The 25,209-nt window shown below is 42.7% G+C and overlaps 1 protein-coding gene across 3 annotated transcripts in view; it reads left to right on the top strand.

The window, feature by feature from the left end:
* The window catches only part of LOC117433224 (poliovirus receptor-like), a 25,212-nt gene extending 584 nt beyond the window's left edge, over nucleotides 1-24,628 (top strand). Inside the window, exons 2-11 of one of the 3 annotated variants that reach the window (XM_059006559.1) lie at nucleotides 796-1,146; nucleotides 2,083-2,388; nucleotides 3,835-3,954; nucleotides 5,874-5,911; nucleotides 7,944-10,660; nucleotides 11,606-11,671; nucleotides 12,171-12,455; nucleotides 12,936-13,041; nucleotides 15,468-15,529; nucleotides 15,744-16,363. In XM_059006559.1, coding sequence (XP_058862542.1) covers nucleotides 796-1,146; nucleotides 2,083-2,388; nucleotides 3,835-3,954; nucleotides 5,874-5,911; nucleotides 7,944-8,144 — 1,016 coding nt within the window. In that variant the 3' untranslated portion in view covers nucleotides 8,145-10,660; nucleotides 11,606-11,671; nucleotides 12,171-12,455; ... (1 more) ...; nucleotides 15,468-15,529; nucleotides 15,744-16,363. Of the gene's footprint in view, nucleotides 1-795; nucleotides 1,147-2,082; nucleotides 2,389-3,834; nucleotides 3,955-5,873; nucleotides 5,912-7,943; nucleotides 10,661-11,605; nucleotides 11,672-12,170; nucleotides 12,456-12,932; nucleotides 13,042-15,467; nucleotides 15,530-15,743; nucleotides 16,364-23,782 lie in introns of those variants that run through there. The other 2 variants (XM_059006560.1, XM_034055301.3) reach the window with 2 other exon arrangements.
* Nucleotides 24,629-25,209: the final 581 nt, after the last annotated feature.

Here is a 25,209-nt window from a genome sequence, read left to right as displayed (position 1 = left end):
ATTCGTGGTGTTTTTATGAAGCACAGCGACTGCACGACTCCATATAGAGAAGCTGATTCAGTTTCCACCACAAACAAAACGAGGAACATAATAATAATAATAATAATAATAATAATAATAATAATAATAATAATAATAATAATAATAATTCTAAAGCTCTTATAAAACAGCGTGTCGTGAACTGATAAGCCACAATTTCAGATTCACCTCGGTCTGCTTAATATCAACGTGAAATACTATTCTCAGGAAAATACAATTTAAAAAAAAATACAAATAACGTAAAAAAGAAGCCACAAACACTTCCGTTTTCAGAGAGCTGTGTTTCTGTTGCTTCTTTCGTGTTTTATAATGTATACATTGATTTTCTTGTTACACGTATGAATGTTAACGTTAGATATTTGAGAATATATCTGAATTACCGGACTGCGAGTCCTTTATGTTTTACAGTAGTCTTCGCGTGTAGGAACCTACACTTCGCCTAAGGGAACAAACAGATTTTTCCATTGTAAATGCTCCGTCTAAAGGAACAGGAACTTCTCTCAAAAGAACACAGCTGATACAGTACTGTTTTGTAACCTGATAATTCATCATCATCAAACTTAAATTAAAATGGTTTATGCAGAAAAATTACGTGATTTAAGTTAAATCCGGAAAAAAAAACAACAACTGGTAAATAAATATTTATGCATTTTTTTGACAAGTAATACATATGTATTTATTTATGTATTGATTCATATTGTGTCTGACCCCTAAACCAGTCACTGCTATAAGAACGCCTGTGTTATTTCTGTCCAGCAGGGGGCACCCCTCGTGTTGAGTTCCAGAGGGAGGTGGTGGGCTATGTGGGTCAGAATGTGACATTGCGCTGCTCTCTAGTGGACGGAGGTCAGAATACACAAGTTGTGCAGGTGTCCTGGGTACGATCTCCAGAGCAGAAACTGGTGGTCTTCAATCCCAGTTTCGGGACCAGTTACCCCTCGGGAGACTGGGCGGGGCGGCTCTCAGTCAGCAATGACTCGGCCAGGCTGAAGGAGACGTCCCTGACTGTCACAGCGTGTCGCAGCCAGGACCAGGGTCAATACAGCTGTGATTTCACCATCTTCCCCAGCGGCATTCACAGGGGTCAGATCACACTCACAATCGCAGGTAAGACTGGAGAGGAGGCAGTAAAGCTGGAGTAGGGAACCAAAAACAGATGCATCTGTGCTGCAGACACTACGTGCAACGTGTTGGTAATCTTCAATTATTGTGGTTTCAGAAAAAGTCACCAGCCTATTATATACTGAGCATCAAAATAAACGTATCACTTATATTTGAGCATCAAAAGAAACTTATCACTTGTATTTAGATAAAATTCACTAGATGTGATTGAAAAATGACAAACTCTGTTTCAGAGCAGGTGCATTGACTTTTTATTGTGCTTATTAACAATTGACATCACGAAGATGCTGCAGAATGATCTGTCGATCTTGGGCAGGTGTTGTGACTCTTGGTCTCCCAGTTTGTGGCGTGTCATTGACAGAATGTGTCTGGTTATACCGTCTCGTCAGGTTTGAAATGGCTGGCTGCGAGCCACAGCACGCTGCCCTAGTCCAGCCTCCAACATGCTGATCGCACGAAGGTGCTGCTCTCTCGACAGACGTGGCATATTGCTTTTTTTCCTGTGATTCTTTTATTGCTTGCAATTCAACAGCTGAAATCGCTCCATATCCAGTGTCCAATCAACAGTCTCATTAATTAGGTGATTAAGTGCATATGCTTCAGTCATAGTCACTCAAGCGTGTCATGGTCAAGGATGAATGATTGAGTGATTAAAAAGAAACCAAAAACAATGTCAATGTCCAGCATTTATATACTTTATTTTTTTTTTTAAATAAGTGTTATAATAGTGATGTTTCTTTTGATGCTCGGTATACATGTAACGACCACTAGGTGTCGCTGTAAATCGTTTAGTATTGCACTTGCACTTCCCCAGACTCTCACTAGATGGCAATGTCACGAGTCTAGTGTACAAAGGGAGATTGCCAGCAGGTATAAAACCCTAACATCAGTGCAGTGACAGTTGACTGGAATCTGTTACAGAGCTGGTGGAGATTCCTGTGCTGGAGCCTGTTCTTCTGTCCTGTCTGCAATCTCCCTGGAGCCCCAGCCCAAACTCCTCCAGTACTGTGCAGTGGTTCCGCTGGTCACAGGCTGGGGGTGGCTGGTCCCTGGTTCTGACGGTCCAGTTTGAGGGCAGAACAGCGCGGTGCAGTGGGGAGCTGTCAGCCTGCAGCACAGACCTGTACTGGACCCCCTCTCTCAGCCAGGCCGGCCGGTACCGCTGCCACTGGACCAACGGAACCGGACACTTCAACAGAACCCTTCTGCTCCGAGCCAGCAGCACAGGTCAGACGTGAAACAATGTGCTTTTATCACAGTGTCGGAATGGGCCCTGTTTAGAAATAGCAAAAGAAATGAGACACTTTTCCTCTGCAAGTCTTTCTCAATTTCATCAGCATGTCTTGCTTACAAAGCTTCAAATCAGGCGTGATGTCCTTTCACTGCCGAGCTAGGCTGCCAGGGTAAACATGCTCTGTTTAAATAAGGGTTTAAACGACCATAGCTAACAAAATAATTCCCTGAATCTTACCTGTCATACAAGTATCAGATGTGCAGTTCTGCAAGAAAAACATAAGAACATAAGAACACAAGAAGGTTTACAAACGAGAGGAGGCCCCATTCGGCCCATCTTGCTCGTTTGGTTGTTAGTAGTTTATTGATCCCAGAATCTCATCAAGCAGCTTCTTGAAGGATCCCAGGGTGTCAGCTTCAACAACATTACTGGGGAGTTGGTGTCACTGCAAACGTCATTATAAAACAGACATCTGCTATTGCACGAGTTTAAATAAAGTTTCATCCAGGGAGTCTGTTACTACCCTACCCCCTTGGTTATTACCTCAGCATTGTCTTCTGGGGCAAAGCATGTTACTGGCTGCAAAGCAGGTGAATCAATAGGGGAAGCAGCTAATTGGCTATTGACAATCTCTCCCTCTCCCTCTCCCTCTCCCTTCCCTCTCCCTTCCCTCTCCCTCTCCCTCTCCCTTCCCTCTCTCCCTCTCTCTCTCCCTTCCCTCTCCCTTCCCTCTCTCCCTCTCCCTCTCCCTTCCCTCTCCCTCTCCCTCTCCCTCTCCCTCTCCCTTTCCCTCTCCCTTCCTTCTCTCCCTCTCCCTTCCCTCTCCCTTCCCTCTCTCCCTATCCCTCTCCCTCTCCCTCTCCCTGTCCCTTCCTTCTCTCCCTCTCCCTGTCCCTTCCTTCTCTCCCTCTCCCTATCCCTCTCCCTTCCCTCTCTCTTCCCTCTCTCCCTCTCCCTCTCCCTCTCCCTCTCCCTCTCCCTCTACCTCTCCCTCTCCCTCTCCCTCTCCCTTCCCTCTCCCTTCCCTCTCTCTCTCCCTCTCCCTCTCTCCCTCTCCCTTCCCTCTCTCCCTATCCCTCTCCCTTCCCTCTCTCCCTCTCCCTTCCCTCTCCCTCTCCCTCTCCCTATCCCTCTCCCTTCCCTCTCTCCCTATCCCTCTCCCTTCCCTCTCCCTCTCCCTCTCCCTATCCCTCTCCCTTCCCTTTCTCCCTATCCCTCTCCCTCTCCCTCTCCCTATCCCTCTCCCTTCCCTCTCTCCCTATCCCTCTCCCTCTTCCTCTCCCTTCCCTCTCTCCCTATCCCTCTCCCTTCCCTCTCTCCCTATCCCTCTCCCTCTCCCTCTCCCTTCCCTCTTCCTTCCCTCTCTCCCTTCCCTCTCCCTTCCCTCTCCCTTCCCTCTCTCCCTCTCCCTCTCCCTTCCCTCTCTCCCCCCCTCTCAGAGCCCTTGTTGAGTGGTCTCCGCAGTCACACTATCACTGCGCTGGTCCTGACTGGTTTGGGGGTCTCCGTCACACTGCTCATACTGGTGCTGCAGTACTGGAGAATGGCCCGCAGGAAAGGTAAACTCAGTGGAGCGGTGGAGCTGACACAGCCCCCTGACAGTGATCTGCACAGCCGGCCCCAGTCCCCTGTCTCCTGTGGGAGTGAGACGTCACCCCTCCTGTTTAAAATGATTTTGAGGATGTCCTGGGATGTATGTGAATTGAGTGTTTAAGGTTAATATATATATATATGGACACTACCGGTCAAAAGTTTTAGAACACATTTTTACAGTTTTTATTGAAATTTACGCAGTTTAATGTCTCAATGTACTCTGAAATTAAAGCACAGAACAAATAAACAATTGGAGATAAAAAAGAAATCATGGAATCGTTTTGTTTAACAAAATTTAATCTAAATTTTTGACTCGTCAAAGTAGCCACCTTTTGCAGATATAACAGCCGAACACACTCGTGGCATTCTTTCTACAATGGAAATCAAATATTGTTCGGAAAGTTCTTCCCAACACTGTTGCAGAAGTTCCCACAAATGTGTTGCACTTGTAGGTTGCTTTGCTTTCACCCTTCTGTCCAGTTCATCCCAAACCAGCTCGATGGGGTTTAAGTCTGGAGACTGTGCTGGCCATTCCATGATTTGAAGCCTACCGTCTTGTTCTTTTCTTCTAAGGTAGTTCTGACATAGCCTGGAGGTATGTTTTGGGTCATTATCTTGCTGTAGGATGAACCCCTGACCAACTAGGCGTATACCAGAGGGTATTGCATGGCGCTGCAAAATGCTGTGGTAGCAGTTTTGGTTCAGGGTGCCACTCACTCTGTGCAAGTCGCCGACTCTGGATCCAGCAAAAGAGCCCCAGACCATCACGCTTCCTCCTCCATTTTTGACAGTTGGTGTCACACACCGAGGAACCATCCTTTCGCCTACTCGACGGTGTACAAAAACCCTGCGTGATGAACCGAAGATTTCAAATTTTGATTCATCGGTCCATAAGACCTTCTTCCAGTCTTCAGTAGTCCACTGGCGGTGCTTCGTGGCCCAGGCAAGCCTCTTTTTCTTATTTTGCCATCTTAGCAATGGCTTTCTTACTGCCACTCGACCTGTCAAACCTGCAGCTCGAAGTCTTCTCTTCACAGTTGAAACTGAGACTTGCTTACTTCGACCAGTGTTAGGCTGTGCTTGAAGCTGTTGTCCTGTGAGCTGCCTATCACGCAAGCTGTTGACTCTCAGAAACTTGTCTTCTGATTCTGTTGTGGCTTTGGGTCTGCCAGACCTCTTCCTATCAGAGTTTCCTCCAGTTTCCAAGTGCCCTTTGATGGTGTAGGAAACTGTACTCACTGACACCTTGGCTTTCTTTGCAATTTCTCTAAAGGAAAGACCTACACTTTTAAGGGTTATAATGGCCTGTCTGTCTTCCTTTGTTAATTGCCTTTTTCTCGACCATTATGAGAGCAATATACTACTTCCTGCAGTACAATACTGTCCAAATAATGCTTAAGAGGGTGTAGTAACACAGTCTGTTCCAACACTGCTTTTATACAGACAGAGGGTTTGTAAGTAATCAACAAAAGTTGGGACACCTGTAGGAATTGTTAGCATCAACTTTCAAGGCTTAATTTACTTCCATTGCTGCAGAACAGCTGTAAGTTGTTAACCCATTACTTGTTCCCTGAAAAAGGCCTTTTTGTATAACTCTGAAATGTACATTATTTTTCAGTTTTTGGTAACCTAAACTCTGGCAGTTTACCGCTTACCTTTGTACCATTTCAGGTTATTCACTGGACTTGAACTGCTTAAATTTCAATAAAAACTGGAAAAATGGGGGTGTTCTAAAACTTTTGACTGGTAGTATATATATATATATATATATATATATATATATATATATATATATATATACAGGGGGCTCCTGCCTCTAGCTAGCACATGAGATGATACCCTGTGTGTGTACCACTAACACGCTCTCCTCCTCTCTCCTCACCAGTGCCACATCCCATGGAATACACTGTTAATCTTAACCAGGTAGGCTCCTTTCCACCACTTAAAACTGTGTTGCTGTGCAGCATTGTACAGTTCCTACTATAGTACCACAATAAAACAGTAAACTGTTAATTGACATTGTAATCGATGAAATACCTAATGCTATATTTGAGTTCCACAGAAAAAAAAAATAACAGGTATAGTTTTTGTATCAACACTCTGTTTTAATGCTTGTTTATTATTTATTTATTAGCAGACGCCCTTATCCAGGGCGACTTACAATTGTTACAAGATATCATATTATTTTTACATACAATTCCCCATTTATACAGTTGGGTTTTTACTGGAGCAATCTAGGTAAAGTACCTTGCTCAAGGGTACAGCAGCAGTGTCCCCCACCTGGGATTGAACCCACGACCCTCCGGTCAAGAGTCCAGAGCCCTAACCACTACTCCACACTGCTGGGTTATTGGTGATAAAGTAACCTTGTCTCAAGGTGATTACTTGTAATCAGATTGCTTTTCAGGGCCCAAAGTAATAGCGATAACTTTTTGTGACTTCAGTTGGAAACAGCTGCCGTGTGCAAATGACTTTCCTTTGATGATCTGATTCGTTTTCTCTATTCGTTTTCTCACTGGCATTATAACTAAGATTGCAGTCAGAAACCCTCACAGTAAAAGTGCAAAGTGTTTCATGTTGGTATTATAGGTCTTCAGAGTGCGATTAGATGTATAAATGATAGTTCATTCAACAGAATGTTAAGAATTATGTGTACAACGTTCAGTTAAGTGTTGGAATCAACACAGTGAAATTAGAAGTACACATTGTGTGTTTTATTTATATTAGTATTGTTGTTATTTGCAAAAGTAGGCAGCAGTGTGGAGTAGTGGTTAGGGCTCTGGACTCTTGACCGGCAGGTTGGGGGTTCAATCCCCAGTGGGGGACACTGCTGCTGTACCCTTGAGCAAGGTACTTTACCTAGATTGCTCCAGTAAAAACCCAACTGTATATAAATGGGTAATTGTATGTAAAAATATTGTGTTATCTGTATAATGTGATATCTTGTAACAATTGTAAGTCGCCCTGGATAAGGGCGTCTGCTAAGAAATAAATAATAATAATAAAAGTAATCTAAAAGTAATAAGTAATCAGTAATATATTACTTCTATAAGAAAGTAATCAGTATTATGTAACAATGTTTCCTGAAGCAGCGTTGAATAATGTAGAGTTAAGGTATAAAGTAACAGATCCTCTCTCTGTGTAAACACTCAATTGAGCCACACAGTCCTGTGACTTCCCAGACATGTCTCATGCGGTGAGGGCTCTGCTGAACACGATTCAGTCTCGTGTGAAAAGATATTGTCTCTTTTGTGGAAGTAGGATTGAAAGGTTTCTATTGATTTGGATTAATTCCAGTCAGCTGTCCAAAAGTGGAGATTTCTGGGGGTTCCCAAGTAGTTACCATGTGGAGAGAGAGGGGGTGCAGGAGAGAGGGGGTGCAGGAGAGAGGGAGCGCAAGAGAGAGGGGGCAGGGGAAAGGGAGCAGAAGAGAGGGGGTGCAGGAGAGAGGGGGAGCAGGAAAGAGGGGGAGCAGGAGAGAGGGGGAGCAGGAGAGAGGGGGCAGGAGATAAAGAGTGCAGGAGAGAGGGGGAGCAGGAGAGAGGGGGCAGGGGAGAGGGGAAGCAGAAGAGAGGGAGCAGGAGAGGGGGGAGCAGGAGAGAGAGGGAACAGGAGATGGGGAGCAGGAGAGAGGAGGCAGGAGAGAGGGGGAGCAGGAGAGAGGGAGTGCTGGAGAGAGGGAGCTGGAGAGAGGGAGCAGGAGAGAGGGAGCAGGAGCGAGGGGGAGCAGGAGAGATGGAGTGCTAGAGAGAAGGAGCACACCTCAACTCTGGCCTGCCATTCCGTTCTGTGCATCTCTCTCAAGCAGATTGACAATCATGTGGAATTGTCTATTTGGTTCTGTCCACTAAATTAAAAGCCCCAAATTCAACTCACCTGAGCCGGATTCAAACAGGGGTGAAACACGACCGCCCACCACACAGCAACAGAAAGTCTTCCTGTGTTTTGTTTCTAGAACCATGAGATCACCTACACTTCAGTGCGGACAGCAGGAGCGCCTCCCAGTGGCGGGACGGAGAACGACAGAAGAGAAAGCTCTCTCTACGCCAATATTGTGCGGAGGAGTATGGAACAGTCTGTGTACAGCACCGTGAGGGTTCGAGAGGAGGCCGGGTCAATTCAGATACCCCCTGAGCCCCACCCCACAGACTCCTGAACAGAAGGACTTTTCAGAGGTCTGGTCACCGTTACTTCATTGGAATTGATTCATGACCCAAGGAGGTTGAAAAGATATTGCTGGGATGAGTCCTGAGCAGCAGCAGTTCAGTTGAACTTTAATTTGTTATATCCAGATTTTACAGCGAACTTACTGTAGAAAATTCAAGCCTCTGCTTTCTGGTACCGAATCCTTTCTTGTTCTGTGGTCATCATGGTCTGATTGCAACATGACCAATGGTTATAAACTGCACAGAGAGGGGCTAGCTGCAAGGGAGATGTGGTTTTGTGTGTGTGTGTGTGTGTGTGTGTGCATGTGTGTGTGTGTGTGTGACCCTGAGCAAGTCACTGAACCTCCTTGTGCTCCGTCCTTCGGATGAGACGTAAAACAAACGAGGTCCTATTGTGTGCAGCAGCAGGTGCATCGTTCACCCCCAAGTCCCTGTAAGTCGCTTTGGATACAAGCATCTGTTAAATGATTAATTCATGAAAAATATATAAAATAACTGGTAGCTGTGGCTAAAGGCTCATTAATAAGCAGAAGAGGGCCCCACACACTATTATTATTTATTTCTTAGCAGACACCCTTATCCGGGGCAAATTACAAGATTTACACAGTTGGCTTTTTACTGGAGCAATCTAGGTAAAGTACCTTGCTCAAGGGTACAGCAGCAGGGTCCCCCACCTGGGATTGAACCCACGACCCTCCAGTCAAGAGTCCAGAGCCCTAACCACTACACCACACTGCTGCACATTGTAGTCTACCACTGATAGTCCACAGTCTCATTATAATTATTTTTTTATGACCTACACATGGTGGCGTTATCTTAAATCAGCTGGCGGGTTTTGTTTCAGTTTCAGCACTTGTGCATCTTCTTACCCTTGAACAGCTGTGAAAACAAACCCTCAGTACCCGTGAAACTGAAAGTATTTAACAAGGGCTGGCTTTGTGCATGCAACTGCACCCGCGCTGACCATGGTAACTGATTGGCTGAGGTATGAGACGCTGTTGCAGTTGTCATAAGAACATAAGAAGATAAGAAAGTTTACAAACGAGAGCAGGCCATTCAGCCCATCTTGCTCGTTTGGTTGTTGGTAGCTTATTGGTCCCAGAATCTCATCAAGCAGCTTCTTGAAGGATCCCAGGGTGTCAGCTTCAACAACATTACTGGGGAGTTAGTTACACGAATGTGGGGTATAAAGGCTTACATGTCAACAGTCCCTATATGGTCGGGACAGTTCAGGGCGCTCTCTCTCTCTCTCTCTCTCTCTCTCTCTCTCTCTCTCTCTCTCTCTCTCTCTCTCTCTCTCTCTCTCTCTCTCTCTCTCTCTCTCTCCCTCTCTTTAGCGGCTGCTGACCCTCGTGCATTGTGTCCCCATGACCAGATCTCAGTTTATTGACATGTCATATCCAGTCAAATTACACATTCTTTCCTCGCTGCTAGTGTCCCGCTGAATGGTTTCCAAGTCCGCAAAGGCCCCTACACACCAGGCACGATGCGACAAGCGATAATGTGCAGTGAAGAGACAAAATGAACAGAATCTATACTTTTGATCTTTCACACAGGCGACGCGTGGACAGCGCAAGAGCAGCGAAAAGATACAGCGATGAAAGATAGTGTCCCTGAATAGCAAAAAGTGTCTTCAGGCTGTCCGAAATGTGCTGTCTCCAGAGAAATGGTCGGGGCCCGAGACAAAGTGGATAAAGTCAGCCTTTAACTGCGACTGTTTTATGGCTGCGGATTAGAGAGTAAAGTGGAGACAAATGCTGCTGCTGTTTGTGTCACTGCCTGCTGTTTCATAAAAAGCCTGCCGTGGCTATTATTGAACTGTACTTTCCTGTTGTTAATAATGCTGCAGATTTGACTAGCAAGTGCAGAATACCTGCATTCTCTTTGTGTTCTGTACTGGTTCTTTATTATTCATAGTGAGACTTCAGCAGGTCACCTATCCCACACAGTATAGAACAGACAGGATTTCTGTTTTTAAATGACTGTTTATACCGTGTGGTAAATGTTTTCCTGTCCATAAAACCGTTTTATTCTTCAGAAATCTTGTGTTTGATTGTATTAAACAAGTACACATGAACTGCGTTTTAGTGGCACGCAGGGGCTCAAAGGGTTAATAGAAACGTTGTCTCTATCACTGCTTTGTGTTTTATGTCCTGTCTAATAGTATTTTATAACACTTTCAGTGGTAAAAATTGCAATTAAAACGATTTTCAAAACCTGGTACGTGACGTGCACATTCATTTTTACACGTGGAGCTGAAGGGTTAAATGCATGCGGTTTAAATTTTGTTTTCCTCTACATAAATACAGCTTGACTGGTTGCTATCAGGTGCGCGTTTCCTGTAAATTTGTACACAGAGACGTTTCCTGAGAGAAAGTTCGAGGCGGAGCTACAGAAAGTCAGAATCTGTCGCGTCATTTTGGTTTCTTATTATTTAAATAGACCCGAGTGTAATGCACTGGCTCGCTGTGTGTGCATGGAGTTTGAGGCATCACAACTAAAACAGGTTAGTAACGGAGAATTTATCATGCAATAGTCCTGCTTAGGAGTACTTTCCGCTTTAATCTACAAGAAAACCACACAGTCAATTTTAGACGTCGCAAGTGTTAGAGACACGATTGAAATAGAAACTAAAAAAGGGGAAACAGACTGCACTGAAAGATTGTCATGCAAAATAAACATATTTGTATTATTGAAGTGACACTTTTATTCAGGAAATATTTAACCACCCCAAAGTGCTTTTATTTATTTATTTATTTATTTATTTTGCCACGCCTTTCTCAAACTAAAACGTTGTCTATTTAAATATATGTGTGTGAGGGCAATCTGGACTTTTAAAAAATAACAGGAAGCTTCTCATAACAGTCATACCGTGATATAACAGGAAGCTCTCTCAGAACTGGTCAACCAGCAGCAATATTATAATACAGAACGCCTTAAGCCCTGTTCACACATGAATCGGTACGATACTGGTACAGTTTGTCTCGGTATAGAATTTACCCGTACGAAACCACTTTCTGTCCTAACTCAATTTTCAGTACCGATACAGTTGCGATAGACCTGCCCACATTAATGTAGCTTTAAATCGACAGTGTTCGGGTTCTGAACTCGTTTCCATGACGACTGCTGTTAGAAATGGATCCGCTGTTATGAAATAGCATTAACTGCCCACACTGAAGCTGTTCCGAGTTATATCGAAACAGTACCTGTACAAAACCAGCCCTTTTTTGAATTCCTGCCCTGAATGCTATAGGTAGCTACCTCATCCAACGTGTGCTGGACTTTTGGTGAAAGGTTGGAGGATTTTTCTGCCAAGTGTTCATTTTTACATCGTTTCTGACAGTAGTGCATGTTACTCGTGTTTAAAAATGGCTGTGTTTTGTTAAGAGTGTGTTACCACACCTGTATACAAGGTAACTGACCCTGACCTTGCCCGTGTGTTATTTCACAGAAATGCAGAGCCTCTTGGAATACCTCACTGTCCTGACTGTTCTACACATCTGCCCCTTACACGCAGGTGACTGGAGAGTAATGTTACAAAACTCATTATATATAGCAAGTATCATGTTTCTGATTCAACTGGGGAATTATTGCTCAATTCACCTACATTGTGAAATCATCCCATCCTTTTAATGGCTTCTTGCCTGTTAAAAACCAACTAGCTTCCCCTTTTGACTGATGTGCTTTCAGCCAGTAACATGTGATCTAAGATGGTTGGGGTGAATGCTCCAGGAAGTGCAAGTGTAACAGATGACCTGAGAATAAGGCATAGAAACCATGAACTTTCTTTAATCTAATGTAATACCATGTTTCGAAACAGAAAATACATGCCTGCTTTGACAGGTGCTTCTTTCAAAACTGCAAATTGGAGACCCGTGTAATGGAGTTCCAAAACTGGTCACATTATGAATTATTTTGATAGCTGCAGTTCTTTTAAACTACAGCTAGACAAAAAGTATGAACAAATAATTAACCTCATTAGCATCACTGGAAACGTTACCCCCTTGTATCCCCAGCCGTTGGCAGCACCCCTGTGATCTCTCTCGTTGAAGACACCCGTTATGGTTTCAAAGTGTCCTGTGTCTCGAGGGGGTGGTACCCCAAACCTGATCTGCAGTGGACGGATGGGAGAGGCGCAGTTTTAACAGCCGAGTCTGAAACCAGAGAGGAGCAGGACGGGGAGGGGCTGTACACTGTCAGGAGTTATCTGAGGACTCCCGAACCGGAGGGGGGGCAGGTGTCCTGCGTCATTAAATACGGAAAGGACCAGGGAGAGCTGCGATCGAGTGCTAAAATCATTGGTCAGTAATCTGTTGTCATTCTGCTTCGCTTGCTGGAGCGAAGATATGTTGTTTGAGCATGACGGTTGGCCCTTTTTTTCACTTAGTAAAATACAGTTTACATATGAAGTGTTTCAAACAAGAAGAGGCCATTCGGCTCACGACAGCACAGCCTCCCCTCATAGAATCACAGACCCTGCCATGAACACGTGGCCCTTGCTCTCTCCCACCCTGAAAATCTCTCTTTTTTATATTGTGGCAGATAAGAGGCGGAGAGCAAAACCAGGATTTTACATTTGACTTAAAATCTGTAGACAAAACCTGCAGACGCCCCCAAAAAAAACACCTTGAGAAACACTGACCTATAACATCCACCTGTGCAGGGTTTCCATGACGATAACCACCCCCTACAGCAAAATTCAGTTTCTTCTTCTAAAGTCGAACTTTATATGTCGTTGCTTTTTAGTTTCTGTTGGTAAAATGATGTCTTTCTTTCAGCAGGACAGAGTATTCCATCTCTTCCAGGCTGGCAGGTGTCAAATATACTTCTTTCAGCTGTTTTTCTTTCTTTGCTGTTGTTAATAGGCATCAGCCTGGGGATCTGGAGGTAGAGTATTATCTTATTAACCTAAATACGAAATATCACTGTGGTTTGTCTGACGGGCTGTCCCTCTTAGTATTTCCCTGACACTTCACTGTACAGATAAACCTTTTGCCCCCCTCGCTCATTCAGGACATGGTAAACAGCGTACAGTATCAAATGTGATAATCATAATTTTTTTTAAGAGAAAGCTGTTAATTCATAATGGTTAAATGTTCAATGATACTGTACAGTATGCACGAATAGTAAAATAAACATTAAAAGGGGGCTCCCGAGTGGCGCATCCAGTAAAGGTGCTCCACGTGGAGTGCAGGATGCGCTCTATAGCCTGGACGTCACGAGTTCCAGTCCAGGCTATTCCACAGCTGACCGTGGACGGGAGCTTCCAGTGGGCAGCGCTCAATTGGCCGAGCGTCGCCCGGGGGACGGAGAGTTAGGTTGGCCAGGGTGTCCTCGGCTCACCGCGCACCAGCGACCCCTGTAGTCTGGCCGGGCGCCTGCGGGCTTGCCTGTAAGCTGCCCAGAGCTGCGTTGTCCTCCGACGCTGTAGCTCTTGGGTGGCTGCACGGTGAGTCCACAGTGTGAAAAAAAGTGGTCGGCTGACGGCACACGCTTCGGAGGACAGCGTGTTCGTCTTCGCCCTCCAGAGTCAGCACAGGGGTGGTAGCGGTGAGCTGAGCCTAAAAATAATTGGACACTATTAAATTGGGGAGAAAATAACAAAAAAATCTAATTGGTGACCACTAAATTAAAAAAAAAAAAAAGTTTGTCAATAGTTTCTTACAGTATCCTTATGAGTACAGTCATGGCTAATACATTCCTATTAAATAATATTGTAAGGTGCAGTAATATCTATTATTATTATTATTATTATTATTATGATTGTTATTGTTGTTGTCATCTGTTCGGTCAAACAAAAAAATACCCAAGTTTTGCTCATGAATGTGTTGTAATTGGCAGCATCAACTGAAAACATCTCAAAGATAAACAAAGGCTCTTCTGAAAGCTAATGAAAAGAGTTGCCTTTTTGCCTTTGCTGGTATCAACAGAGAAGCCTTGACAGGACAGCAGACTATTCATCACAGCACAGCGGCTCTTTTAAGAGCTACAATTTCAGAGCACAAATATTCTTGTAAGAACTATAGAAAGAACACAAAAAAGGGCTCCTTGTCCATTCGAACGTGTTTAGCAGACAGACCACGGTTGATTTTTTCTTTGCTATGCTATTAGGCTGCTAAGCGAGATATTTTCATTAATCATTTGAAAACACTCAAGGGCTAGATCCTCAAAGCTGTTTACTCCAGATCATTATTCTCACATAGCTTTTTTTTTCAGAAAGGAAACCAGAAAGAAATAACTCTGATTCTGGAGTAACTAGCGTGGAGAATAAGTCAAGATTAAAATCAATACACTGACAAAGACACTGGCTGAAATGTTTGTTAAAGGCTGTAATGTATGAGCTCGTTTTTGTTTGAGAATCATATTGGCCCAGTAAAAATACAAACTAACAATTAAGCACTTGTATGTTAGTTTGACTAAATATATTATCATCATTATTATTTATCTTAGCAGACGCCCTTATCCAGGGCGACTTACAATTGTTACAAGATATCACATTATTTTGACATACAATCACCCATTTATACAGTTGGGTTTTTACTGGAGCAATCTAGGTAAAGTACCTTGCTCAAGGGTACATAAATATCTTGTTAATTATTTCAAGTTATGATGGTGTTTTATGACCTTGGCAAGCAGGCAAAGTGCCCATTGTAGCCTCAGCACTGGGGACAAAGGGTAGAGGAGACGTCTTGCTTGTGATAATCCTCTTTTCTAAAAAGAGCAAAAGTGACCTGCTTTGGATTTGTCACAGATTCTAGACAACTTTCCATTGAATACACAAGATTATATTATTAAACTGGACTGCCATCAGCCTCTCTAACTCAATCCAGTAATGAATTCAGTTGGAGAACCTTTAATGAAATCAAAATGCATGCAATTCAGGGGAAGAACACTGAACTCAAAAGAGAGGCTGTGTGGTCCAGTGGTTAAAGAAAAGGGCTTGTAACCAGGAGGTTCCCGGTTCAAATCCCACCTCAGCCACTGACTCATTGTGTGACCCTGAGCAAGTCACTTAACCTCCTTGTGCTCCGTCTTTCGGGTGAGACGTAGTTGTAAGTGACTCTGCAGCTGATGCATAGTTCACACACCCTAGTCTCTGTAAGTCGCCTTGGATAAAGGCGTCTGCTAAATAAACAAATAATTAAGAGGCTCCACTGAATGCTGAAGCTGTGCATATCTAGTAACAGAACTCCACTGGAAGGGAACTGATTACAGTAATGAGTGAGACCAGGCTGGGTGGTTATTTGGTGAAGGCAAAAAACACAACGAGAATGGTATATTAACTTATATGTTTTTTTTTTTTTTTTACACAGACGTTGTGTTTGGCGACGTTACAAAATTAGACCTGTGCGCCTGGTTTGAGCTGATGTTAAAGGTACAGTGAAACATCATGGCTGTGAAGATTTACACATGAAAACAAACAACCAACAACAGCCAATGGGAAAATTTATTCAGCATGAGTTTTGTTTTAAAACAGTGTTTTTATTTATTTATTTAAATTTTTTTTTTTGCAATTCCTTAATAAAGTTAAACTGAGCTGCTCCCCCCCCCCCCCCCTCACATTTCTGTTCCTTTGCACCCTGTTGCAGACCCCGATAACGACCACGCCGTCCAGATCAACCGAGTCCCCACCTGCCGTTTTCCGAGAGAAAAATAAAGAGATGCAGACGTGGACTGGGGAAAGCTCTTTGTGAAGTGTGATCAATGCAGATGCAGTTGCATTAGCAGTGAGGTGTCCTGCAGAATATGTTTTCTGTCTGAGTGTGTATGCTTATTAGTACGGCTACTTGTTTGCACTTGTTACTCGGCACACCTCTAGTATACACTGCTCGTCTATCAATGGCACAACGGTTTTACATGTTTTTTTAATTAATAGCAGAGCACTGTTTTAGTACATTATGTTACTGAAAAGTAGTAACATTTGTTTTGCAAGTTGAATGTGTGAAGGAAGATGTCCGCCTGTCTGTGCCGCACTTTGTTGATGCTTCATTGCTTTCCAGCTGCTCTTCAAGTATAATTATTCGCTGCCCCCCCCTGTATAGTTTGTAATTACACCTACATCACCCACTGAATAAGCTTGCCTAATTATTTTATTAGTATTACAGATTGAGCCTTTTAGATTTTTTTTTTTTTTTATTATTATAAAATGATTGTGTGTTTATTGGTGAAATATCTGATCATTGTGTTTAATTAAAGAATTCCATAGTTATTGAGTTGTCAGTTTTTCATCCACGAGGTACTTCTTGTTATTCGTGGGGGGGGGGGGGGGGGGGGGCAAGTGATTCTTTTCACAGGGGAAACGGCTCCAGTTATCAAACACACAATCAAGAATCACATTCCCTTTCTTACTGAACCAGTAGATAACACCTCGCTTTATGTGATCAAAATGGAGGTGTATGAGCATGCTGTATCTGTTCTGATCCCAAGTGAATGAATCTCTTGTGAAGGGGGAGGTGTCCTGCCTGGTCATGGAATCTTGTGAAAGGGAAGGTGCCCTGGTCACGGAATCTTGTGAAAGGGGAGGTGCCCTGGTGGAATCTTGTGAAGGGGGAGGTGCCGGGTCGTGGAATCTTGTGAAGGGGGAGGTGTCCTGCCTGGTCATGGAATCTTGTGAAAGGGGAGGTGCCCTGGTCACGGAATCTTGTGAAAGGGGAGGTGTCCTGGTCACTGAATCTTGTGAAAGGGGAGGTGTCCTGCCTGGTCATGGAATCTTATGAAGGGGGAGGTGCCCTGGTCATGGAATCTTGTGAAGGGGGAGGTGCTCTGGTCATGGAATCTTATGAAGGGGGAGGTGTCCTGGTCATGGAATCTTGTGAAGGGGGAGGTGCCCTGGTCATGGAATCTTGTGAAGGGGGAGGTGTCCTGGTCGTGGAATCTTGTGAAGGGGGAGGTGCCCTGGTCGTGGAATCTTGTGAAAGGGGAGATGCCCTGGTCACGGAATCTTGTGAAAGGGGAGGTGCCCTGGTCACGGAATCTTGTGAAGGGGGAGGTGCCCTGGTCATGGAATCTTGTGAAGGGGGAGGTGCCCTGGTCACGGAATCTTGTGAAGGGGGAGGTGCCCTGGTCATGGAATCTTGTGAAGGGGGAGGTGTCCTGGTCGTGGAATCTTGTGAAAGGGGAGGTGCCCTGGTCACGGAATCTTGTGAAGGGGGAGGTGCCCTGGTCACGGAATCTTGTGAAGGGGGAGGTGCCCAGGTCATGGAATCTTGTGAAGGGGAAGGTGCCCTGGTGGAACCTTGTGAATGTGGAGGTGCCCTGGTCACGGAATCTTGTGAAGGGGGAGGTGCCCTGGTCATGGAATCTTGTGAATGTGGAGGTGCCCTGGTCACGGAATCTTGTGAAGTGGGAGGTGCCCTGGTCATGGAATCTTGTGAAGAGGGAGGTGCTCTGGTTGTAGATTCACTCCAGCTTTAACAGGTAAAATAGAAGCAATTCTGCATTTTACCTGGGCAGAGTTCAATTGGTTCAATGTACTAATTAATTTCCAGGGTGCCACAGTTGGCCTAGTTTTCATCAGTAAGAAAACAATGAAGAGCCTGTACCAGTTAAACACAAACCTGTTAAGTAAGTTGAATCATTTAACTTGCCTTGAAATTGACATTTAATGCATTACCTGTGTAAAACTTGATGGGATGCAAACTCAGTATACTAGATATGCCTCACAATCCCTCCAGGGTTAATCTTTGAGCTAAATAAAACAGCAGACACGTCTCACAGCCCAGACAGCTACTGGTGCAGCACAATAAAAAATTAACAGGGCTGCAAAGTTCAAACAGCACTTAGAAACAAACACACAGCTTTATTAAAACAACACCTTGACGTGGCTAAAGAAACGGGTGTGCAACCAGGAGGTCCCCGGTTCAAATCCCACCTCAGCCACTGACTCACTGTGTGACCCTGAGCAAGTCACTTAACCTCCTTGTGCTCCGTCTTTCGGGTGAGACGTAGTTGTAAGTGACTCTGCAGCTGATGCATAGTTCACACACCCTAGTCTCTGTAAGTCGCCTTGGATAAAGGCGTCTGCTAAATAAACAAACAAATAACGAGTCGTTGCTAGAGGGGAAATTGGGATGAACAGAACACCTTAGAAGTTCATCACAGTAGAATGGAACAGTAGTTTTGCAGTTCCCTCATGCTTTCCCATTGTTATACTATGCGTTTATCCTGGTTTACCGTGTATTTAAATATGCTTTGCAACTGCTTTACTATGCTTTCACTGTGCTTTACTATTCTTTGCTGAGCCTTTACTCTGAGAAACTTAATGGAAGCATTTCCAACAGGGACGAGCACACAGTTGTGTTTCTGAAGTACATTCCTGTCTAAATGATAGCTATTCACTAACACTTGGTTGCAATATAAGTTTTGATTCTTGAACCCATCTGTCTCTGGTTAATAAAGAATGGTTGGAAACATGTGTTCATACAGTACATGCAATCTGTTTGGTCACTCTTGTCCTCTCAAAATGTCTCAATTGTTCAACAGGTATACACAACAGTGTCGGAATTGTATATTAAAGCTGCATGTTGTCAACAGAGGTGAGATTGTTTTACATGAATCCATATGATCTGTTTCTGATTAGATATTTTAGTATGAGTGTTTGCCTGCTGCTGTTAACTGTACTGGCTGAGAAGATTGTCGCCAGTACCCTATTTGACAGATAAGGAAGCTTTAAGTTTTGTAATCAGTGGAAGGTTAACAAGCTGGCATTCATCAAATAAAATAAAAACGCCTGGACATCGAAACTTCTAATATTGATTCAACAGCACGGAAATAAATGCATTAGTTTGTTTAGTGAGATTGTGTCAAATAAAGTATGATAAATCCACACCTTATCAGCAGCTGATCAAAAGTACAGCACTCTCCCTGGTTATGAGCAAAAGGAGATAAAGAGCAGGTCTAAGTTGCATTCAGTTTCAGTTGCTGCTACTTCAAAAGAACGACTACCTGCAGAAACGGCTCAGCAGACTGGTAACAGGTGGGTGAAATTTACTGCAATTTACCTGAAAGACAAAAACCCTGAGCAATTGGTGCATACTGGAGCTGCAGACTGATTGATCAACTCCTAGAAACAGCAACATGAGTGTGAACTTATTGAAAATTGAAACATTTGGAGACAGCAATTATTTTGCTTATTTTGTGCTGTGTGTAAGGGATATATAATTTAATGTATTAATAATAATAATAATAATAATAATAATAATAATAATAATAATATATAATGTTGTAGGAGTGAAATAGCCCTTCTTTATTGGAAAATGTAAAGTTGGAAATGGTTTATGCTGGTATATTACTGAATAATAATACAAACACTGCATAATGAATCTGCATAGTAAAAGAAAAAAAACGAACTTGTACACCTCCAAATTCCTCATTCCAATTAGAGTTATCAGATCAAAGCACACAAGTCATTTAAATGGCTGCGCTGACTCTGTGATCAGCCCATTTCACTGAAAAGCCTTTCATGAAACACTTCTTCGTTTGTTGTCGTGACTTTAGGCTAAACATTTTTTTGCAACCAAAAGAACTGAATCTATTAACCCTGGAACACAGACGAACGAGTGGGGACAGGGTTGGATGGATATAAATGAATACTGAACAACAAAACCTGGGCACTGCGCTGTTTGACTGGCACCTGGCCTGTGCGTGCCATCTTTCGTGAGATGAAATATTTAGGATTGCTGTAGACACTAATCTTCACTGCAGACAAAATAAACGTTTTTGTGTTATTTTAGCTAGTTTTGTAAGGAATGCAAACTCAACTGTTCTGAACTTCAGCAGAGATATATATAACGGGCAGCAGTGTGGAGTAGTGCTTAGGGCTCTGGACTCTTGACCGGAGGGTCGTGGGTTCAATCCCAGGTGGGGAACACTCCTGCTGTACCCTTGAGCAAGGTACTTTACCTAGATTGCTCCAGTGAAAACCCAACTGTATAAAATGGGTAATTGTATGTAAAAATAATGTGATATCTTGTAACAATTGTAAGTCGCCCTGGATAAGGGCGTCTGCTAAATTATAATAATAGCAAGCCTTAAAAATAAATGCTGCGCATGACTTTCTCCAACACGTGGCAAAACACACAAACATTCTCCACCGCAATGACATCCTGTCACGTGTGGCAGAATGGTCTGGCTTATGCATTCTCGAGTGTATTTTGGGTTGTTATGGTTTCATTAATTTAAATCAGGGGTTCAAAACGTTCTTACCCAAGGCCCACCTGTTCAGCTGCATTAGGCACTGCGGCCCACTGTTAAGAATTGGGAAAATGTCAAACATTTTATATGTTTAAACCTGTAACATTATAAATAAACCTAATCTAAACTCACCTTTATTCATTTGAATAAATATTGTGAAAGATGGAAATCACACAGAATATGCACTGAGTGAAAATATTTTTTTGAAACGCTTTAATTTTAGTAAATAAAAACTAGCCAGACGTTTTTTTTAATCAAACCTTTAAATTAGGTACCTTTGTATAATTGAAATTTTTAAAAATGCAGTTATTTTTAACCAAAAATCCATCTGCAGCGAAATTTGAATCAGTCAAATATTATTATTATTATTATTATTATTATTATTATTATTATTATTATTATTATTATAGCGTTATTTTAAGACGACTGTGAACGAGCCAGTAATTAATAAAAATTGCAGTATAACCAAACATTTTAATAAATCAATTACCGGTAACAAGATTTATCAGTTTGATTAATAACTTGATTTAGTTACTATTGAAACATACATCAAAGTACTCAATATTTTAAATGTTAATAGCTAATTAGTCACAAAAACGTATTCATCATAGCCACCAATTGAATTTTTAAACGAATGTTATCAAGTACAAAAGCTAGCATGAAAACGTTTCTACAAAATAACAAACCCATTCCAGCTCCTCAAAGCTGAGCCCGCGGTACAAATACATTAAAACTCCTGCAGCTGCCTGTTGTGTTCTGTATACTTTTTAAAACGTATTCTTTAGTAGCGGATTCGACATATTGTAATTTCATTAATACTGACCACGCTGTTAACACCTGCCAGCTGAGCGATCACATGACCTTAACATCCCGCCCACAGGAAGGACATCTGTCGGCTCTGATTCGTGAAGTTCTGCTTTGATTGACAGTCCGCAACACTGCCTTGCTACACTGTATTTTAATACAGTTTCAGCTGCCGCTTTCCACTATTAATAGGAAAAAAATACATGGAATGCCATTGCTCCCGCGACCCACTCGGGACTGTGTCACGGACCACGGTTTGGGAAGCCCTGCCTTAAACCTCCAATGCTATAAGAAGTCACTCTGAGAAGCTTTACGGCAATAACAGAGCACATGAATACATGCAGACTTGCCAGGGCAGCGATGTCTGCTTCCAATTTCCACCCTGTGATCCCTCGCTTACTAAAATCCTCCCCTAAAGGGTAAATCTGCCCAGCTTCAAAAGCATGCTGCTTACACACATGCAAAATGATCTAAAGCGCTGCATTAACGCAGCTGGGTTTATCCCTGGGGGTCGTTTTTGACCCACTTCTTAAGATTACAACATGCAAAAAACGATAAACAAACGAAAAAATGCAAGATGAGGTTTAATAATGATTATTAGACATTATTTCGGAGTTTTTGCAGTCCCTAAAGCTTGCAGTTACATTCGTGTTCTGTTGGCGAAAGTTCAGAAAGCTGTACCAGTGTAACTCGCCCACGCACAGAAAGCAATTCATACAGTGAGTACAGTCAGAGGAAGCAGGGAGTGAGGGAGTGTGCCGCGGGATGTTGGTACAGATGAGCCCGCTGCGATACTTACTCTACAGAGCCGAACCTACCTGGCCCAGCATCATCATCATCATCATCATCAATTTCTTAGCCGACTCCCTTATCCAGGGCGACTTACAATTGTTACAGGATATCACATTATTTTTTACATACAATTACCCATTTATACAGTTGGGTTTTTACTGGAGCAATCTAGGTAAAGTACCTTGTTCAAGGGTACAGCTGCAGTATCCCCCACCTGGGATCGAACCCATGACCCTACGGTCAAGAGTCCAGAGCCCTAACCAGTACTCCACACTGCTGCCATTATGTGTGTATAGGGCTGGATTAAGTTTAGTGGGGACTCGGGGCTGTTATCGTTTTGGGGGGCCCCTCTGTATATTCATTTGCTTCCCTTTATTCAGTCTGAGCTGATCAATATTTGACCTGATTCGATGTTTGAATTAGCGCCAGTTTTGAAAACGGGCATTGACCACCGCGTTAGTTACTGGCAGTTTCAAATACAAAATTGGAAATGCAAACTGCACACTTTTATCATAATAGCAAGTTATCTGGAAGTTTTAAGAAAGCTGTACGATATCAGGCACAAACACAGCCTCCCGTATTTTAACATGAATTAGTTTATTTGCATTTGGAATGAGAATTTATCGAACTAAAAGAAAACTACATGGAAACACACACAATCCGAAACTACTACCAAAACAGAGTGAGAAAAAGCCTTATTTTTATTTTTCCATGGAGCTTGCCCCACTGTAATCCATATAAACCTAGGTTGTTTCCTCCAGTTGGTTTCTCTCCAATGCATTTTCTGAAGTACTGGTACCTTCACATATATATGTTGGTATTGTATTACAGCAGCGTGTCAGCGTTGGCGTTTTGTTTCACGCATCTCCCTCACGCTGTACGTGTTTCTGCTTTTCAGCGTGGCTCTTGTACTTCCTCGACGCTGCTGCGTCAGACATTTACAGGTTCTGATCTGTGTCACGTGCGCGCCGCAGCACACCTGATAACAGTGGCACGTGACTTGATCACAGGTCAAGCCATGTGATCAGACAGTCGCTGCTCCTCCAACGCAGTACGGCTTGGAAAAACAGACATGTTCCGATCCATGCAGTCACACGCTACTTAATCATTTTTTAGATATTGTATTATATATTGGGGTGGGCCCCTCAGAATCGGAGGCCCTGGGCTGTAGCCCCTAAAACCCCAGCGTTAATCTGGCCCTGTGTGTGTGACAGATGGACACATGGCAAATAGGAGGCTGTGTGGTCCAGTGGTTAAAGAAAAGGGCTTGTAACCAGGAGGTCCCCGGTTCAAATCCCACCTCAGCCACTGACTCATTGTGTGACCCTGAGCAAGTCACTTAACCACCTTGTGCTCCGTCTTTCGGGTGAGACGTATTTGTAAGTGACTCTGCAGCTGATGCATAGTTCACACACCCTAGTCTCTGTAAGTCGCCTTGGATAAAGGCGTCTGCTAAATAAACTAATAATAATAAGTCAAATTTTTAATAGTATCTGTTTTCTAATCTGTTAGTGAAGATAATGCAGTCATCGTTTTTTGCTTGCAGATATTTCAATACTACTCAAGAAGATGCATTATCGATCACAGTCGAGATTAAAGACGATCCCAAGCGTGAATGTTTATTTATATATTAATTTATTTTGTGGAAAAATATATCCTGAAAGGCACTCATCAATTTGTGTATTGAAATGAAATCAAAAATCTAATAAACCACAGTGTGTCCAGCTGTCTCATAGATATAGTAGGTAAATCCTCAAATGGATTTCCTTTACAAAGCATTCATGAATTTCAAAGATTATTATTATTATTATTATTTATGTATTTGTTTTGTTTTTTACAGGATCCAGTATTCCATATATTCCAGGATATGTTGTGTCCTTCACACTCTTTTTAGCTTGTCTTATTTCTCTGCTATGCTTACTTGGTGTTAGCTGGATAAGAAGATAAAATATCATCTAACACTCCACGAAATACCAGCCGTTTGTACAGGGATTGATTCTTACACGCACACAGTGCCACCTGGTTTGAAACAGCGCCACCTGGTGTCTACCCAGAATAATTGTTTAAGTTCTAACCTGCTTTGTTTATACAGTGAGGCACTGCGCCTATCACAGCACTGGGAACGCTCAGTTATATAAACGATATTCCAACTCCAGTCAACTGTATATAATAAATACATATTTACTAATATATTATTGTTTTATTAATACACCTTTTCACTGATGTCACCGTTTGTACACAATTTGATAAGATTGCAATATGTTTATTTTGTACACGGGACAGTTTCTGTCGCTTGTATTTTTAACAAGACTTAATATATTGATATGTACGCTGTAGCACCAACACCAGCCATGTACACCTTCTGAATGCTCCTTGGTGTTCATGTGTTGCTAAAACTCATTTGTTTCTAATTACTTAGTCTGGAACATACAGTTTTGTGCAGTTATCACAAGTTTGTGTCTTGCAGAAGTGTGCTAAATTATTCACTTGAGTTGAAAGCAGAATGATAAAGGTAATATAAATGAATGACCATAGTGACCATATTACTGTAATGTATCTATCTACGGGAAACTAATAATTGGGTATACCCTGTCATTTAATTGCTGCTCCAGGATCGCTGAATAGGAATTACTCATTGCAATATTGTACTGTCGATTTTTTTTCTAAAATAAAATTCTTATTTTCATTTGTGATGTAAAATGTGTCTTATTTTTATACTGGTATTTTTGTTATTTGGTTTGGCCCGTTAACAACCCTCTTCTGCACAAACAGCCTCGTGTCATTCCATAAACCACTAGGGGCTAACTTTTATTGTGTTATTTCATAGGGGTGTGCCGATATTTTCGGAGTAATTATAAGTATTTGTCGGCAGGTATTAAATGAATCCGTTTATGAATGTGTTGATTTCAGAACGAGAAAAGCTGACCTTCCTTCACCTTTACAACGGAGTACCAATCAATGGCAATGAACTTACACATTGTGTTTTAGAAGCCAACAGGAAGTGAATTTTCCTCTTCCAGGGCGACATTTTCACTGCTGTACTGAGGCTGTAAACTGATTAGTCACGTATATGTGACCTTTCCTTAACTCTAACTTTAGAAACTGGGATGCGTATCTCTCCGCCCAGTTTAATTACACCTTGCCCAGGACTACAATCCCACAATTCACAGCAGAGGACGCATTTCTAAGGAAAGTGAAATAAAAATTTAGTTTGAAGTCCTGATAAAGTATGAGATGAGAGTTGCAAACGTAATACCGATCCACAAA

Source organism: Acipenser ruthenus, chromosome 33 (genome assembly GCF_902713425.1).
Source record: "Acipenser ruthenus chromosome 33, fAciRut3.2 maternal haplotype, whole genome shotgun sequence".
Lineage (NCBI taxonomy): Eukaryota > Metazoa > Chordata > Actinopteri > Acipenseriformes > Acipenseridae > Acipenser > Acipenser ruthenus.
The sequence above is the reverse complement of the archived record's forward strand: the minus strand, read 5'-3'. Positions and strand labels throughout refer to the sequence as shown.